The sequence below is a fragment of the Macrobrachium rosenbergii genome, chromosome 41 (assembly GCF_040412425.1).
Source record: "Macrobrachium rosenbergii isolate ZJJX-2024 chromosome 41, ASM4041242v1, whole genome shotgun sequence".
Taxonomy (NCBI): domain Eukaryota; kingdom Metazoa; phylum Arthropoda; class Malacostraca; order Decapoda; family Palaemonidae; genus Macrobrachium; species Macrobrachium rosenbergii.
In genome coordinates, this window is record NC_089781.1 from 84266128 (window position 1) to 84286299 (window position 20172).

The following is a 20172-nucleotide window of genomic DNA, read 5'->3' on the forward strand; positions in this document are numbered from 1 at the left end:
AACAGAGGGTACCCGAAGAATAACACCACCTACAACAGGATTCTTGGTAGAACAATAAATTATCAAACATTCCTGAGATTAAGGAAGCTGTACTGTGGAGGCTACCAGCTGAAGACGTTTCCAAAATCCGATTTCAATTTCAGCACTGAAATAAGCGTGCCTCCACATTCAAAAAGCGTGAGAGCTAACTTAAACAAGGTACCGAAATCACAGGGTATTTTGAAGAGCTGAAATTTTCACGGCTCCTACACAGTGAGCATGAGAGCTGAAATAGGCATTGCTCCAAACCCAGCAAGCTTGACAGGTAAAGTTTTAATATGCATACCTCCAAACTCAGAGCTTGAAAGCTGAAGTACGCATGCCTCCAAATTCACAGTTTGAAAGCTGAAATACGCATGCCTCCAAATTCACAGCTTGAAAGCTGAAATATGTATGCCTCCAAATTCAGAGCTTGAAAGCTGAAATATGTATGCCTCCAAGTTCAAAGCTTGAAAACTTAAATTCGCATTCCTCCCAATTCAAAGTTTTAGCCTTCAAATGCAGAATTTGAAAGCTAAAATACGCTTACCTTTAGTTTCAAGACTTGGAAGCTGACATACACATGACTCCAAATTCAAAGTTTGAAAGCTGAAATATGTATGCCTCCAAATTCAGAGCTTGAAAGCTGTTTCCAAGTTCAAAGCTTGAAAACTTAAATTCGCATTGCCTCCCAAATTCAGAGCAAATGCAGAATTTGCTAAAAAACCTTTAGTTTCAAGACTTATGACATACACATGACTCCAAATTCAAAGTTTGAAACTCAGTATGCTACACATGCCTCCAAAAAGCTTGAAAATGAAATATGCATGCTTCCAAATTCAGAGCTTGAAAGCTGGAATATGCATGCCTCCCAAATCAAAGCTTCAAAGCTGAAATTTACATGCCTCAAATTCAGAGCTTGAAAGTTGAAATACACAACATGCCTTTAAATTCAGAGCTTGAAAGATGAATTATGCACACCTCCAAGTTCACAGCTTGAAAAATGAAATAAGAATGCCTCCAAGTTCAAAGCTGGCAAGCTGTAATATGCATGACTCCAAGTTCAAAGCTTGAAAGTTGATATACGCATGGCTCCAAGTGCAAGGCTTGATAGCTGAAACAGAATACCTCCACATTCAAAACTTGAAAGCTGAAATACATGTCTCCGCAGAGCTTGAGAGCTGAAATACGCATGCCTCACAATTCAAAGCTTAAAATCTGAAATATGCATGCATCCAAATTCACAGCTGAAAAATGAAATATGCATGCATCCTTAAAAGATGAAAACACATGCCTCCAAATTCAGAGGTTGAAAGCTGAAATACGCATGCCGTCAAATTCAAAGCTTGAAAGCTGAAATACATATACTTCAAATTTACAGCCTGAAAGCTGAAATATGCATGCCTCCAAATTCAAAGCTGAAATACGAGTGCCCCCAAATTCAAAGTTTGAAAGCCGAAATATGCATGCCTCCTAATTCAGAGCTTGAAAGCTAAACTAGACATACCTCCAAATTCAAAGTTGAAATAAGCATGCCGCCAAATTCAACTCATCTTCTTAGATCAGAAAGAACGAGAACTGAAATACGCAAGATATCGAAAACCACAACGCAATTTTGAGAGCTCACGCTAATTCGACCCGTGACATTTTTCTCCGGCATATCTCCTTTACCGCGCGCCACTTTCACATTTTGCAAGGCACTAACGACCATTAGCATAAAAATACTTCATCATCGGATAACGGTGGCTGTGATCGAACTGGCCCCCGACTACCGTTGGAGGCCCGACGGGGTATTCACCCCAAAAGACTAAATCAATGTTGACGGGCAAAGGAGAATTCTTATAACGGAAATGGAATATACGATTATACAATAAAAGTATTATGGTGTAGAGTTCATGAGGCAATGTTACTTTATTTAAATACTGTTACGTGAAGCAACAAACGAAAATATTCGGGTATGCTGCACATAATTGCATTCAGTTGTTGAAATTGTTAAAACTGTATTCATAATTTGAAATTGCAAAAAAAAAAAATATTCTTGTTCTGAAGTAAAATACAGTACAAATTTTAAAGCTAAAAACTTTAAAATACATTTAAAAAATATTTCAAGTCATCTTTTTATTTTATTCAAAAGATAAACAATACTAGTATATAACTAGGTCATTAATTCAATATATGAATTTTGTTTTGGTCTACTAAACCTTTTGTGGATCTGTTGTCTGTATTTTCAGACCAGGGGAGGGCTCACCTAAATTCAAGAAAAAATTAAAAACTGCAATATACTTAAACCATATTTCTCAGCAAGCTAAGCATGTACAACACTGACTTACAGGCATTGCAATGTAAAGACGTATACACAAAGACAAGATACATACATATGTACTGAGTACACGGACACAAGAAAAAGCTGTAGGTGATATTTCACTCAGTTTAAAGCTGGTAACAATATAAACAGACTTACTTTCTTCAAGTATGACATTTTATCTAACTATCTGAAATTGTCTGAAATTCAGTTCTGGTATTATTACTTTACATATATATATATGATTTAATGTGAAATACAATACTGGCCCCACTGCTTGTGAAAAAGGGTTCGATTTCAAATGCGGTGCTTGTCTAACTACACTTCATATTAAAAGTAAAACTATTTTGTACAGAATGATAACAAGACAGAGAGCACACTTTCACAAACAAGATCTGAATTTTACTTTTCTGGAGATATTGGAGAGACCAGTCAAAGAATTCTGACCCAAACTCTCCCCATCACGTTTTTACCCCGATAGCATCTCAGGCTTCACTGAACATCATTTTGTGATGCCAAAGAGCAACAGATTGATCACTCAACAGCACAGTAATTTCAGGCCCATTCAAAAATGCAATTCCTTCATCTTTTCATACAAAGAAATCCATCGATTTGTATGTTCTCTGGGTTTACTGTCTTGTAAAACCAACAAGGAATTAAGAAATTGAGAAAAACAACTGTACATTCAGCGCGATCACATTTGAGAATAAGTTCTTTCTCGGAAAAAAAATATTTGGTTTTAAAAATGTATAGGTTAAAAAACTGTAAATAAGGGTTGGTTTCAAATGCACTACAGGTTTAAATTTACTGTAATTATGGACTGGTTTCCAATGTAGTACTGACTTAACTGCAGACTGATTTGGATGTGTTTGAAAAACAATTCTGGTATCAATGCATTAAAAATGACTTGATTTGAAATACAATACTGGTCTAACTGCTTGCAGCGTTGTCCTTACTAAACCAATCATTTTATATATGCATAAATATTCAACAAACTTCAATGCTCGCAAGAAACCTACAAAGGTCGTGCTCGTTGTAATTAATAGTGACTAGGGAATTATCGTTCTGTGTCCAATCAAACTTCGTGGAACCAACTTTTCCATGCCAACATGGTACAACTGCTCACAAACAATTGCTTCATTGGAACTTTCTCCCATTACACAAGTCTGGGCAATTTCCAATCAGCTTCCTTTCTGTTTCTCAGAGGCGAAGCGCTGCCAATAGGGAGTATAAGGACAGCCACTGATCGGTTACATAACTGTTGAAAGGACGTAGGAATTCCGCTCTAGAGTACATTATTATTATTATTATTATTATAGAAAAGCTAAACAATCACATGGAAAAGACAAAGACATAATGGACTTTAACTTGTTACGCTAGCTCTCAAATTAAAGAATGCTTATACGGAATGAGTAAAAACATGGGCTAGTGTACATTTACCAAATTTCGTTTTATTCTCAAAGAGAGAGAGAGAGAGAGAGAGAGAGAGAGAGAGAGAGAGAGAGAGAGAGAGAGATTCCCTGGAGAGACTTATACGTTATCTCCAACTAATGTGCCTTGTCCCCATACAACCATCATAACAACAAAATACCTTATCTTGCCCATTAGCGCATATATGGAGAGGTTTATCTCACTCACACACACAAGCCTCGGCCAGATATGCAGATGTACCACCATAATTACCATAACACGTCAGATTTTTTCCTGTCTGTCAGACTGTCTGTCTCTCTCGATACAGCAAAGTGGGTTTCTCATCGCACCGTGAAATTGAACACATCAACAAAACGTACGATACCTACAATTAGGTGCCATTGTAATGGCCAAGATCCTCTAGGTACAAAAACACTAACACAATCAAATCTCCCTCTCTCTCTCTCTCTCTCTCTCTCTCTCTCTCTCTCTCTCTCTCTCTCTCACACACACACACGTTCAAAACTGAGCCACTGGTTAAAATAATAAAGCCTTCTCATTTTCAAATGTACACTATTGGTTTCAGAAATCTTGATAAATCTGTTGTATGCTAAAGGAATAATGGGAAACGTGCTCTACAGTCATCGTCATTTGATATTAATTACTGTAAGCATCACAGAGGAGAGAGAGAGAGAGAGAGAGAGAGAGAGAGAGAGAGAGAGAGAGAGAGAGAGAGAGAGAGAGAGAGAGAGAGAGAGAATTCCAGTTTCAAATTATCGTCAATAATAGTCTTGTAATTCAAAAGAAATAATCTAGTCTTCTGAGACCAGACAAACCAAAATGTCCGCGATATATATTAGGCTACAAAAAACCCTTCGTCTATTTTCATCCCTGAGGAAAAATGATCTTAAAACAAAGTTTCCTACTATGGTAAAAACAATATGATAAAAAGATTCTAAAATGAAATTTTCCAAAGGACGTTCAAGAGGTAAAGAATCTTGTTCTTTCGAGAAGAAGGTTACAGGTTACAAGGTGAACATCCGAGACTGCATTTCCAAAAAGCTCTTGTATAAATCAACAGCAGATTAAATTCATGGACTCGATTTTTTTAAGGACGAGGGAGGTAAGGGAGGAGAAGGTTAAGGACTTCCAATATCTTCTAACACATACTAATGAACAGCATACTGAACTCATTTTATCGGGAGGAGGGGGGTTTTTTGTTTATACACGGGGGGATAGGAGTAGAGAGAGGGGGGTTGAGAAGGATATGGTGTTGGAAGATGTCATCATATGCACTATTTGGACAGCGTTGCAGAAATCGCAAATCAAACGCACGCACACCAACAAACAAGCGGACTGAGCTTGCTCACATTTCAAAGGGCAGCGAAGAATAAAGAATAAAGGGAACAAAAATGGGGAACTCCAGAAATGTCAGCGAGACAGCACACAGCCTCCTCCTCCTCCCTCTTCCCCTTCGCGCAGGTGGTGGCAGCAGCAGCGAGGAGGAGAGAGAGACCACAAGCCAACTAGTTCTACTCCAAGTTTGGGTGCAACCTTCGTGCCCCTCCTGCATGATGGAAGGGGAGGAAGGGGACAGGGATGAATGTTGCAATGCAAGTCCACCTGCAACAAGCCGCCTGGGAGAACTTGGCCTTGGAAACGCTGCTAATTCAGATAGAGAGCGCTTAGGCGATAACTCGTCTAATGCATAACGCCACAATTAAGGGGGAAAAAAAACCACAGACACTTCCAGGCATCTTCCGCGCGCTCGCAAGCGCGTGACGAGGGAACCGAAGAGGAAATACTGAGCCTCATTCTCCATAACACAACTCCGTAAAGCATAAGTGGGATAAAGACGAACTAGTGTCTGCAGAATGAAGACCTCACACTCTACTTATGCTAAATCTAAGACTGACGTAGGCAATGCATTGCGTCACACCAAGGTCACGCTGCAGTAAAGGTCAAGTCACAGCTGCAAAAAGAACCGCTATCATGCTGCACTGATGTAAACAAACTTAGACGCCGTGTCTATGTTATGAGTAGTCAAGACACTGACAAGTAATAAAGAGAGTGTAAAGAATAATTCTAGTATCATCGACAGTGGTGGACATCCCTCTCCCTCAGGGGAAAGTGAAGACTTCTGCAAATGTGTGTGACCTGGTTAATCAAGAACGTCTCTCTCCTCCAGTCAGCAGAAAAGAACCTAAACCTAAACGCGTTGTCAAGGGATCAAACACTCTCTCTCTCTCTCTCTCTCTCTCTCTCTCTCTCCCCTTCCTTTTATGCGCATGCACGCAAGTCGATAACAGACATACATGCAAGGATCTTTACCTATGTAAATCACGGATTTATGCTACAACTTATGAGTGTAATTTTCTCTCGGTTCACCTTTCCTTGCCTATTACGGTATGTCTGCTCTTCTCTCTCTCTCTCTCTCTCTCTCTCTCTCTCTCTCTCTCTCTCTCTCTCTCTCTCTCTCTCTCCTACGTGCACACACCCCTCTATTTCTACCTTTAGCTTTGCAGTAATAAAGACGCAAGGTCAACAAGCTGACTTGGAAGAGGATCTGGTCTGGTAGCGTGGTTTTACCACCATGGTTTAGTACAAAAGCAAGCAGCTACAGAGAGAGAGAGAGAGAGAGAGAGAGAGAGAGAGAGAGAGAGAGAGAGAGAGAGAGAGAGAGAGAGAGACTATTTGAATTAGTAGTTTAAATATGGATCAGCAATTAAAATCAATACATAAACACCGAACCTCCTAAATGTCATCGCCATCACTACTACTACTACTACTACTATTATTACTATTATTATTATTATTATTATTATTATTATTATTATTATTATTATTATTATTATTATTAACAACAAAAACAACCTACAAGTATTTCATTTTCGGTTTGGGAATCTTGTTTGCTTCCAATAAAGAACACAGTGTATTACTATGACGCCGCTATCAGCCATCTCTCGTGACATCGAGTTGCCAAATTTACTAAAAGCTTAAAAAAAAAAGGATCTTAGTCAACACCATCATCTTTTAGTAGGGGAACCTATCCTAATAAGTCACCGTGATCTGACTTAGACGGGTTTTTACTTGGATCCCAAGTCAGACAAGGTCTTGAGAGCGGCAGCTTCATTCTTCTACCACGAGAAATAAAAATGAAACCAGACGCAAAACGCAGAACACAACAATACCGTTCGGTACATCCGGGATTATCACACCGTCCTTGTCACGTCAGCCAATCGGAGGGCGTGTTGAAATCTCCTGGGACCAAGCGGCATGGTGTTACTCATTTTCACAAAGAGAGAGAGAGAGAGAGAGAGAGAGAGAGAGAGAGAGAGAGAGAGAGAGAGAGAGAGAAATCTACTGCCTCCCAATACAATCGTCGACATTCCAGATTAAGAAACTTCTTCAAGAAACAAAATACATCGAGCTTCCTCTTTCTACTAACACACACACACACACACACACACACACACACACACACACACACACACACGACCCCTGCAGCGGAAAAGAAGAACAAAAGAACTTTTCGTCTAGAAAGGAAATCGAAGCTTCTAGAAGATGAAGGTGATGAAGATGGAGGGAGAATACGAAGAAGTTCTCAAGAAGAACACACACACAGGTATGGCAAGTGCCTTCATGGACCTGACCCCTCCTCCCCTAGTCCCCCTGACCACTCCCCCTCCACCTTCCCTAACATTACAGGTTAAGGGGGTCAAGGGTAGGCGTGACGATCCCCAGCACTCAATCCAAGACTTACACTGCTTCCCGGCACCAGTCCCTGGATGAAATCATCCTCCACAGCCTCCTTCCCCTCCCCTCCTCCTCCTCCTCCTCCTATTTTCTCACAGGAGAACAAGTCCTTAATACAACTCTCTTGGGCGTCCTGTATATGTATCTTTTACTGATGCTACGCCTCACACAGGATGTGAGGGGGTGTCCAATAAACTACCCTCACACGAGGCACAATTCCAATTCCTCAATTCTCCTACATCAATAAGAAGCTTGGTGGCCTTTTTGTCTAAAAGTTCTTGGCTCTAATTGTTATCAAAGTTCGAACTCCCAGGATAATGCTCGTCAGAATGTTGTAAGAGATATCTTGCTCTCAGCGTGGCTAACTTCATAATAGGTCCCCAAGTGACCTGAAAGAGTCCGACCAATAACCAATAACTACATCATCATCAACACCAACATTATTAAGAAGACGAGGGAGGAGAGGGCGTATCTATTTTTAATTACTACATTAATACTTCATCAATTACGAAAGAACTTCATAATAGTAATTTTATGTACCTTCTGTTCACCCTGCTAGTGGAGAATAAGGCACTTTCGTTTTTATTCCAATATAAGTAAGTCTGGGATTAGTTTTCCTACCAAGCAGCTACTGTTCATTGAGTATACCTTGTTTAAGTTTCCACTCACAACTAACCTATATATATATATATATATATATATATATATATATATATATATATATATATATATATATATATATATATATATATATATATATATATATATATATATAAAAGAACAAAACTAAAGCACTGCCAAATTAGGAAATCACCCCAGAAAATCTGATACCTACAACAAGTTCATACCAGCTCCAGTTACCCAAGAAGAGAGATTACGAACTCTCTACTTTCTAAAGCTCGGATTACCTTTGATCGCCTCGTTTGATTTTTTTTTTTTTAACGAACTGATTCCGAATCTGGTAAACAAAACAACCCGGTCTACCGAAGTAGATTGTCAGTGAAGACTCTCTCTCTGTCCCCTTTAAACACTCCGGCTAGCGCACATCTGTGCCTTCGTTTGAATTTTTTTTTTTTTTTGGCTTACACACACACACACACACACACACACACAGAGCGTGCACTAACGCTTCATCCACACAGGAACTTTCCTTTTATCTCTTTTAAAATCAACACGACTACTTTCTTTTCACTGGACCGAGACAGAAAATATCAGAACGTGGTGCTTCACTGTAGGTTTTCAAATCTCGTACCACTAAGTTCCATTCTCAGAATCACCTCTTCAAATTAATGTAAAGATCTATTGGCTAAAATACTCGCAAGATGTCATTCAATCAATAACTATGGATACTACTATTACTACTACTACTTCGACTACTACTGATAACAATGATGAAGACAATAATACTATGATAATATTTATACATGATAGTTTTATATTAAAACAAATAGGATGAGTTTTTTCTACGGTATAAATACATAACATTATAGTTTTCGATGAAAAAGAGAGAGAGAGAGAGAGAGAGAGAGAGAGAGAATCTAATATTACTACATTAATATGATTCAAATAACAAACGAAGTTTATAGTTACCATCGTGTCCCCTTACGGCATACAGCAGTGACATCTCACCTAAAAAGAAAAAGAAAATATTAAAAAACTGAAAAGTTCGAGACACCAGTCCATGAATATAAAAAAGGCTGCTAAATCTCCAACAGCATAACAAATCATCAAAATCACTGACGATAAAAGCTTGACGTAGACATTTTCGCATTTGTATATTTGTTTGAACACTCGAGAAAATGATCTAATATAAATCGTTAGCTCCGTGAGTTGACGGAGTAACTTTTTTTCTCGCAAAAGTCGTGAACTCGACGGTCAACCTGATTGATCAGATCCATCACAAATTCCTGAATGTAGAATTCTCTGCCTTCCTTTGCGCACCCTGAAACGTTTTCAAGCGGCGGCTTGTTGCTGAATTGGGTAACCATACATGTATCAGCCTCATTAAAAAAAAATATCCATTAAAAAAAATCTACAGTTTGCTAAGAAATTCACAATCTCGTGAAAAACAGTTTGTTTAATAAAAATCCACAATTATATTGTAAACTATATTACTATGTAAAATACAAAAGCTTTTGTATTTTACATAGTAATATAGTTTACTATATAACTGAATTTTTATTAGACAAATCTATAGTTTTCTTGGGTTCTGGTTTATAATACCTGTGGTTTTAATAGTTACCGAAAGTAAACTATGAAGCCTTCGTGGAAGAGGATTTCCATAGCACATGACTCCTGTTTATCACAGTTTCAAATAAGCTGTTCGTAACGGGAAAGTATCAAATTAGGAAAAGCTCATTCTCTGGTTTTTGTCGTTTTTTCCAATCTGCAAAAACGAATATATCCATTACATATCATTTAAACAAATTGTGCAGGCCAATAACCCGATTTAATTTTTGAAACCAATTCCCTTTCAAATAAAAATTACCTTCCATGAATCAATAAAAAGAATTGCGTAAGACCGATGTTCTATGAAGTGTCTGCGTGAAAATCATTATGACGAAACAAAAAAGTTAAAATACATTACTTTTACCTGTGTTTGATTAAGATATAAAAAAAGTTCTTCCTCTGGAAAAAAGTAACTCGTTTCGATACATCAACGCAGCCGAGATCTTACAGTATTTAACGGGATATTGGTAGAAAGCTTAGTTAGAAGTTACTAGGGTACAAAAATCACCCGGTTTTCTATACAGAAGTAATGACAAACTATTCTTCTTCTGCAAAGTCCTTTATGCTCTGAAGGCGCGACAGCCAATCTCCAGGACCAAATATACAGCGATCTTTAACATAAAGTGAAGGCACTCAGCTGCCTGCAAAAACACAGCAGAGAGCATGCACAAATGTGTTAAGACCGTTCATTGCACTTTAGAGCCATAATATTACCATTCTCTGTAGGAAGACGGTCCCCGGCCTAGTCAATTATGCATGGACTGCTATTATGAAAAGCTGACCGTAACCTTCGCATTAAAATTTCACGACTTCCTTTCTTAGGAACCCGGGGAAGTTGCATAACCTGGAACCTAATGATTATGCCAAACAGATGACTGGATATCCTCCGAGTCTAAGGCTTCGTTCACGCAGACCTCCTAAACTCAATGGAAACTACTTGAGATCCCGCCACAGTGGGGCAGGCTTCCAAAACGATCAATGGGTAAAACATATACAAATCGGAGAAGTGCGGTCATTTTCAACTTAGGTCGAAACACAACCTTGAACTTCATCAATCTAAGTGAACATAAAATTGAATCAAAGCAGAAATTACAAAAACAAGCTACCACCCATTGTGCCACTACCGAGGAACTAGCCATTATCCAATAATCACTTAGATTAGATAAACAAACAACGCTTAATCTTGTTTAGGGCCACATCATACCTCTACTTGAAATTTTTCTCTCAGTAGCTTCCTACAAAGGCGATTAAATCAGTTATGAACAAAGCACTCCCTTACCAAATGACTTATGAATACAACTATATACACGACCTTAGAAGCTAAAAAGATATATTAAAGGTCTATTTACTGAATGCGTGGAGAGAGAGAGAGAGAGAGAGAGAGAGAGAGAGAGAGAGAATACCGACACCCATAACCATATTCCACGCTCATTACAGCCGAAATGCGATACTTACGACAATGAATATTTTTTTTTGCTTTACCTTCCGCAGGCTGTGAAACCAACCAGACAGACAGACAGACAAACTGAGGGACACCTGTTGAGGCAGTCTCCCCTTGGCCTCCCTGCATGCTATCCACCCCCTCTCCCCAGCAACCACCCCCAGCGGGGGAGGATACGCTTCGCTATCTTCACCAACACCGCACCACCCACCCCACCCCCTCCCCCCCTTTATCTCCTAACCTAACCCTTCCCCACCCAGGCGGTGTAGCCTTCCTCTGTTGCAAGCAAAATGTGCTTTGCTTGCGCTGCAGTATCACTGGCATCTCTCTCTCTCTCTCTCTCTCTCTCTCTCTCTCTCTCTCTCTCTCTCTCTATGTCCTCTTTAATACGGAGTCATGTAACTGGCTACCATCGACGCATCTCCTGCCTCAAACTTCCTTATCTCTAACTTCTTTGGCGTTTTGCCCAAAGTTGATAACGAGCTATTTCGATTGTAATTAATGTTACTGTAATTTGTCATTACAGCGTGCATTTCATTTTTTCAGGTATTTTACAGGGTGACTCTTTTTCATTCTAGTGTTGCTTTGACATTTTAAATGTTAATTTTGTGTTTTCTTGTATATCCAAAATTACTTACTTATAAGCACATCACTTCCGCAGTCGGTGACCAACCACAGTCGCTGCGAGCGCTGATAACGTAAACATATCAGTCAGAGCAAATATAGATATTAAGTTTCTTCGTCTTCGGACGTAACCCTCTCTCTCTCTCTCTCTCTCTCTCTCTCTCTCTCTCTCTCTCTCCTTAGTCCTTCCACTTCAAGACGCGACAGCAATCTTCAGCAACAGAGCAACTCAGCTCTCAGAAATGTGAGCAATCAATAGTAAAGCGCATCACCAAATACCAAACGTGAGCATTGCATCATCATCATCATCATCATCATCATCATCATCACCTTCGGCCCAGGTAGGTAGGTAGGTGGGCGGGCAGGAAAGACGGCAATGGCGACACGCAAGTGACGCCGCGAAATGGGCCTAAGTGAAACGCATGAACTTTACCAGCCATGACATTTCAGGAGTAACATTTATTTTTATTTACGCCGTCCTTACCTATGACCTTCCCGCCCGCCCGCCCGCCCGGCCAGGCATGGCACGGTGACCTTACAAAGCTTTAACGCATGGACGAATGTGGAAGTGGCGGGCGGCGTTCGCTGTGGTCTTTTCCAAGAAAAGCCAGGTCATTTCCGAGACGTCCTGTCACCGTGAATTCACAATGGGATCACTTGGGCGTCTCATTATTAAAGGTGAATTCGTTTCAACAATTAACGAGTTTTGATTCTAAAAGGATTAATTTCACGGAACCAGCATTCAGGAGTCTCGTAATAAACGTTCAGTTCTATTTAACATTTCTGATTTCAAAACGAAATTATTATATTCTTAATGCCATTATTTGGGAACATGGTTATCATTTAAATTCGTCTCGGGGATCTTTTTTCAGGATGCGATATTCAAGGGTTTGCTAGTGAATTCAAATCCTATTTCGATCATTGGAATTATCGCAAAGCTGAGTTTCCGCTAAGATGATCTTGGAGTTTCATTAAGCCTAACCAATGAATTTCATTTGTAATTTCATAATGGTGTTCTTCGTTGAAGAATGAAAATGAGATGAACTGGTGCCTGTGATACCAGATAAAAAAAATACGATAATGAAACAAAGCGTTGCATATATATAAATATCATAATAAGAAGGGAACATTTAACAAAAGGCAATAATACTGTAGAAGAAAGCATGCAATTAAGTCTATGAAAATCATTTAAGAGTATGACAGCTACGAACACACACACACACACACACATATATGTATATGTATATATATATATATATATATATATATATATATATATATATATATATAAATGTATATATATATATAAATGTATATATATATATATATATATATAAATTATATATATATATATATATATATATATATATATATATATATATATATATATATATATATATATATATATATATATATATATAGATATATATATATATATATATATATATATATATATATATATATATATATATATATATACATATACACATATACACACACAGATAGACACAATGCAATGAAGCGAAATACCATCCACCACGGAAAAAAATTATAAGAATAGGCTACAACATGCAAACTGGTAACAGGATTATCGTAAACATCAAACAAAACAACCAGTGATAACAGTCATTAGCACTGAAATAACATACCATAACCTCTAATCAAGTAATAACATCTCATTAATTTGCCACGCATTTCATCTGCGTCATCAGGATACAATTACCAAAGGGATCAGGTCTACAACCTTGATGCCAGGTAACACGAGAGAGAGAGAGAGAGAGAGAGAGAGAGAGAGAGACTAATACCTTGAAGGTGATGAATTAATGAATAATAATAAGATGGTTATCTACAATTCATTTACTGTTTCACAATGAATAACATTATTCAACTGGCGCTGATGTGAATGCTGTTCAGCATAAATTGCGGGAGGCAGGGTATGATCGCCATGTTAAACAAGTGATGAAATGTACCCTCGAAAAGACAGTCACGTGAACAGTTCTTACTGCGATAAGAAATTATCAGTAATTCAACTGGTAACCAATTGGTTACATTATCATTAACAGGCCAGTTCACGTCCTAGAATACACATTACTAACATGAGGCAGTTATCATATAAATGTAATTTCCAGGATCTTGAAAACAACACACATGCAGATCTTGAAAAGAGTTCCAGAGGTTGAAAAAATACATAATAGAAATTCTCGAAAGAAAGAAAACTCGGATCTAAGGAAAACAGAGATAAAATATCTAATAAAAAAAGCGTAAAATATAAAAAGAAAAAATCTGTGTGTAGTAAAACGGGAACGCAAAGGCACTGAAAAGGTTGCAAGAAATTCGTCTGAATGAACCTCAAAAGACGAACGGGGGAAAAATTCCCACACATGCACCCTAATTCAAAAGTCATGAAAGCAAGTTCTTTTCAGAGGACGAGAACCACAGCATGAATTAGGCTTGTATATGACAGCTAAGGCGCGCTGCGCCTTTCATGTGCTCCAACAATCTACAAACGTTCATCAGTGATACTTCAAGTGTCTGAAATGAAGGAGAATGTATAAATCCGCACGCCAAAGACTCGCTTACTTTTCTGGGATTCTTCAGGAGTCTTGTCACAGAGCATCAAAGCAAACAAGTCTGTGTACAAAATACTGCTCAAAAAGAACGTGTCATCGTTTTGTTGGGCATTTGCAGCCAACTTTCAGGGTCTTGGGCAAGTGGCACGAAAGTACACACACACCACACACACACTGAATGAGAACCAGCATTCCACGGCTACAATGAATGTCATTTAAAACCGCATCTGCTTTGTATGATCTGTGCGAAAAATATATTTCAACTGAATATTCTACACTTACAGTATAATGAGTCAGGCCACTGAAACGGAATACACATGTACCAGGGAGGATTTGAATATTTTGAAAAACTTAATGTTCATAAAATGAAGTAATTGTATCATTCCTTTTTATTAGAACACAAGGAGATGTTGTTATGTTATATTAGAGGGCATAAGGAAGAAAAGAAGGCTATGCACTTAAGACCGAGAAAGGTTAACCTTTCACAACATAACAGTTCAACAAAATTTAATTCTTTTCTAGCATCCAAAATTTCCCTAAGAACAAAACAGTTCAAAACAACGGCAAGAAATTATTCTCACCAGCTACATAGGCTAATTAATCCCAGAGAGAGAGAGAGAGAGAGAGAGAGAGAGAGAGAGAGAGAGAGAGAGAGAGAGAGAGAGAGAGAGAGAGAATCACTCTCAAGAAATCATCGCAACCATTTCGTCAGATAATATTGGTGTTATCAGACAAACAACCTCACATAAATAGTTCACAAAATGATTTTCAGACATATTTCAGAGGCAATCACAAGCTGCAAGCATAGCAAAATCTCATTAGCCCGGCCCTTCGACTGCAATCAGCGCCCTCCCCGCATCACCGGCCCTAAGGAAACTTTATTAAAGGTTTCGCTGTTGCCGTTAATGACCAACTGGAATTTTAATGAGTTCTGCAGCCAGTCAATGCTAAATGTTGAAACAATACTCATAAAGGTATCACAGTAGCCAAGTGGGATTTCTAGCTTTTATTTGAGGCTGGAACACTGCAAAATGAGAAGAATTTCCATATCAACAAATTATCAACTCTTTATGAGATTCTACCAAAACTCTCTCCGTCCACACGACACGGTCACGTAATGAATATTTTCAACCAAGTTCATCAATAACCAGTGATCATTTCCTGAGATATCATACGATCACACAAGCAGACACGAAAGTAATAATAATAATAATAATAATAATAATAATAATAATAAAGACTTGCTTCATATAATCACCGTAGGATTAAAAGATGTAAGGACCAGTAAACGAGTGCATAGATATCATGAGTTCATTTTGTAAACTTACATGAATTTCCTCTATACTGACAAAATACTACGGTCAAAAGTTTCACCGTCAAGGAGCATTTACGAACGTGTATTTATTTCATGAAATCAAATATATAAAACTTACAGCTTATCTATGATTAAAGAAAAATGTTGTAAGTAACCTGGGAAATGGCAAAAGTTTAGGCTACTAGCCTTTGAGAGTTTTAAAGACCAAGGTAACTGTTAACATTCAGAGAATGCTTGTATTACTACGTGACAAGAATTTTGCTGACATTTATTTTTTCGTGAGAGTTTGAAAACGAAAGTTTGTGGATGACGAATTCCAAGTTTTGATTTGCCGTGTTGCAGTCAGAGACAAGTTCTCCTTACGACTGGTGAGGGAATGAAAGTAACTTTGTACCATCTTCACACTGGTACGTCAAGTCCCTTGGAATGAGACTTACAGTCTCGCCCATATCTTATTTTGCCGTCATTTTTGACCGTAGGTTGGGACTTTGCGTCTCCACCCTCTCTTCTTATACTATCATTTTTGACGCAGTAGTTTCACAGATAATAATAATAATAATAATAATAATAATAATAATAATAATAATAATAATAATAAACTTTTAGAAAGTTAGACGAAAACTGAATCAGGAAATATTCAACGGAAAGTAAGGCAGAAAACATAAACGTGACTGGGTGTGTAATGGACCCATGTTGGTAGGTTTTCCAAACACGATATCTCACGCTTAAACACATACATTCACCGAATACTGGCCGTTTCCTCAAATGAATTTATTAGGCGGCTTTAGTACACGTCACATTTCTCCACTGCCATATCCTAAGCCCAAGCTGCCCGGCTAATGCTTATAAATGTGACTGGCACGCCAGCGTCCTTGGCTGAATGTGCAAAACTCCTCTCTCTCTCTCTCTCTCTCTCTCTCTCTCTCCGTTTTGTCACCATCTCAGTCGGTTGAGAAGGAAAACCACGAGTCAAAATTGCAGAAGGATTCTCAGCAGAATGCGAATATACATAAAATGAATTACTGAGAATATATAAAATTGATTACCGAGAATACATAAAATTAATTCGCCTACTAGGATGATTACTGAGACAGGAGGCCGTGGTAAGCATACCGTCTCAGTTGCATGGGTCCCTTGCCTCATCTTCTTCGACATACTACCAAGTGTATGTCATTAGGTCATACTCTTCGGGACAACAAGGGCTCAACATAACATCCCAATGAGTAATGGACGCTTGTATCTGTTTTGACTAATATCCGCATACTTTGTGTTAAAACATACATACACTATATATATATATATATATATATATATATATATATATATATATATATATATATATATATATAAAATGTAATATAGAAACTGTAAAATCAATCTCATTATCTCAGCCTTGAGATTTATGCACGCGATAGTATCATATACCAAAAACAAAGACATACCTGACTGAAAGTGAATATGAAAACTGTAATCATTTGCTCACTATCTACCGTATGCTACTTACCCATACGAGAAAGAAGGGAGGAGGAGGAGGAGGAGGAGGAAGGGGAACTTGTGTCCTAAATAATTTTAGTAGGGTTCCTTTCGTCGTGGCAGGACTCAGGACACAGAGTAACACCTACCATTTGTAAAAATGATAAAAAAAAAACCATGCAAAACTTTAAAGGTAATCTTGTGAAATGTTTCGTCCTCATCCCACAAACACCGCTGGGAACTCACGAACTCGAGGGTAAACCGGTTTCGCAAAGTTCATACCATTTACCTCGAGTACGTGAAATTCTGTTTTCTTCAGTACGTCAAGAATCACTCAACCCGCCTCTTTTAAAGGGCTCCGTCATCATTTATGTGATGAAGACCATCAATATACAATTTCCTTTCTTTAGAAAATGACGCACATTAAGATGAATTATTTTTGGGCAGTCACGTCCATAAATATGCCTTTTTTTTTATAGGGCGAAGAGAAATGCATCATTATACACTTTCTAGGGGGACAATGAACTACACAAATATAACTTTCGGGGGTCGGTGGGGAGGGGGGGGTCAATTAATACTCATCTAAACTTGTACAAAACGTATACTCACCTGTAATTTTCAACGGGAGCGTCATAACAGGAAAAACACATTATGCAATACATAAAAGCTTAAAAACAGATTAAGCAATATGTACATATAAGCTTAAAAACAGATTATGAAACTCATATAGCCTAAGCTGAAGTTCACCCTCATAACTGCCGAATCCCATCGGATATAAACGCCATAAAAGGGATTTCCTATTAATTGCGCTTAATGTTGAACGATATGAATTTAACGTTATCCCAACTGCCGAACATTTAGGGCCATACGACTGAGTAAATATTAATATCAAAGCTTTTACTTTGCAGATTGAGTTTGCATAAGCGTATGACCACTAATTTATCATAATAGAGCAACAAATATTACATAGCAAATTGCTGAAAAAAGCACCATATATTACATAGCAAAGTATTAAAAAGCATCATATATCCCATTGCAAAGTATTAAAAAGCATCAAACATTACACAGCAAAGTATTAAAAACAAGCATCAAATATTACATACAGTAGCAAAGTATTAAAAAGCATCAAATATTCCACAGCAAAGTATTAAAAAGCGTCAAACATTGCACAGCAAAGTATTAATATAACATCAAATATTACGTAGCAAAGTGTTAAAAATAAGTATCAAATATTACACAGCAAAGTGTGAAAAAAAATCGTAACAGCAAGTAGTGAAGTAAATGCAAGAAAAACTCTGGATATAAAAAATCGTATATTATTTTTTACTCGCAACTGTCCTATATCAAAACAAATCATACTGTACTTGATACATATCATGAAGAATTACAAAAAGTTTGTAACCGTAAAGTGACAGAATAAGTTGCAGTTTTAGGAGACCGAATAGAGCATTGTATCATCGATCACTGGCCCCGTCTTCACCTAATTCGCACTTGATTGCCATCGTCTCATAAATAATTGTAGCTACGACATCGGAAATAACTACGTACTTATGATACTACTAATACTAATGCTGCTCTTATGGCATTAAATATAATTCATTATTCAAAAAGTAAATCCATGGTTACCTTACATAACTTAAAGACAATATTCATATGACTGACTGGCTGTCTCTCTAAGTCTGTCTGTCTACCTACAAAATTTTTATCAGCAATGCCCACTAATATGAAAAAAAACCCTAAAAGATGTCTCGATGAAATTCACATGGCAGGCATTTTAAGTGACATTGTTACTGTTAGATTAAGCTGCCCTCATGCCAGCACGGGCTCTTGTCCCAGAAGCAGCATTAGCACCTCAATACTAATTAATCCCTTCAGGATACTTGAGCTGCCCCCGGCCGGCACCTGGAAATGATCTCGCGTGACCCTCCCCCAGGCAAAGAACATTGCTACTTATGAGTCAATCACTTTATGACACTTGTTGTGTCGGACAGTACAGACGAAGTACGTCCCCGCGAGACAGACCCTCCTCCTCCTCCTCCTCCCGGTGGATGCCGAAGGCAGTGGTGTCACTCACCTCGAAGGGGATGGTGGTGGTGATGTCCTCCTAACATTTCCATGAGTGACGATATGTGACGAAATATATTACCCAAATGACGCCCTATGAAGCGAGAGAGCGACATGCACTCCTCCGAGCTGTCCAGGTGTGGATGAGGAAAAGAAGGTGGTGGTGGTGGTGGTGGGGGAAGAGAAGGTGGAGGAGGAGGAGGTGGCGAAGGTGGTGGTGGTGGTGGTGCTGACGGAGGAGGAGGAGGAGGAGGTGGAGTGGGAGGAGGAAGAGGAGGAGGAGGAGGAGGAGAAGGAGGAGGAGGAGGAGCAAGCGGCGGAGTTGTCCGAAGGCTGGACGCAGCAGTGGCAAGCACACTCCCAACCGCCGATATGAGAACACCAACAACATGAGCACATCTACAGAGCTATACCATCGCCACTGACACACACATTTATATATACACACACAAACACACGCACACGCAAGAGCAGCAGCAGCAGCAGCGGCAGCGGCAGCAGCTCAAGCCACCGTCGCCGACGACGACGACGATGCTTGGGGTCCTCGCCATCAGGACAATTTGAATCCCCGCGCAAAAGAGAGCAGCAGCAGCAAAAACAACAACAATAACAACAACAACATCAAGTCCTCTCTCTCTCTCTCTCTCTCTCTCTCTCTCTCTCTCTCTCTCTCCCCTTCCTTCCTCCCCCTACTAATCAATGTGTGAGACTCAATGGTTGTGGGCCCACGACATTATCACAGATACCATCTCCATCCCCCCACCCACCCTCTCCCTCTCTAAGATAACACCACTCCCCTCCTCCTCTCCCCTCTCCCAGCATCCCCTTATCCCTCTCCCTCTCCCTAAGTGCGTCCATCGACTCCCTCCTCTCAATGTTCACATATCGCCAAGTGCCACTTTTCTGAAGAGAGAGAGAGAGAGAGAGAGAGAGAGAGAGAGAGAGAGAGAGAGAGAGAGAGAGAGAGAGC

The 20172-nt window shown here is 38.9% G+C and overlaps 1 protein-coding gene across 1 annotated transcript in view; it reads right to left on the reverse strand.

Moving 5' to 3' along the window:
- The window catches only part of LOC136826945 (retinoic acid receptor RXR-alpha-B-like), a 90305-nt gene that overhangs the window by 28776 nt on the left and 41357 nt on the right, over positions 1–20172 (reverse strand). Inside the window, 1 exon segment of the mRNA XM_067084537.1 lies at positions 9077–9115. Coding sequence (XP_066940638.1) covers positions 9077–9115 — 39 coding nt within the window.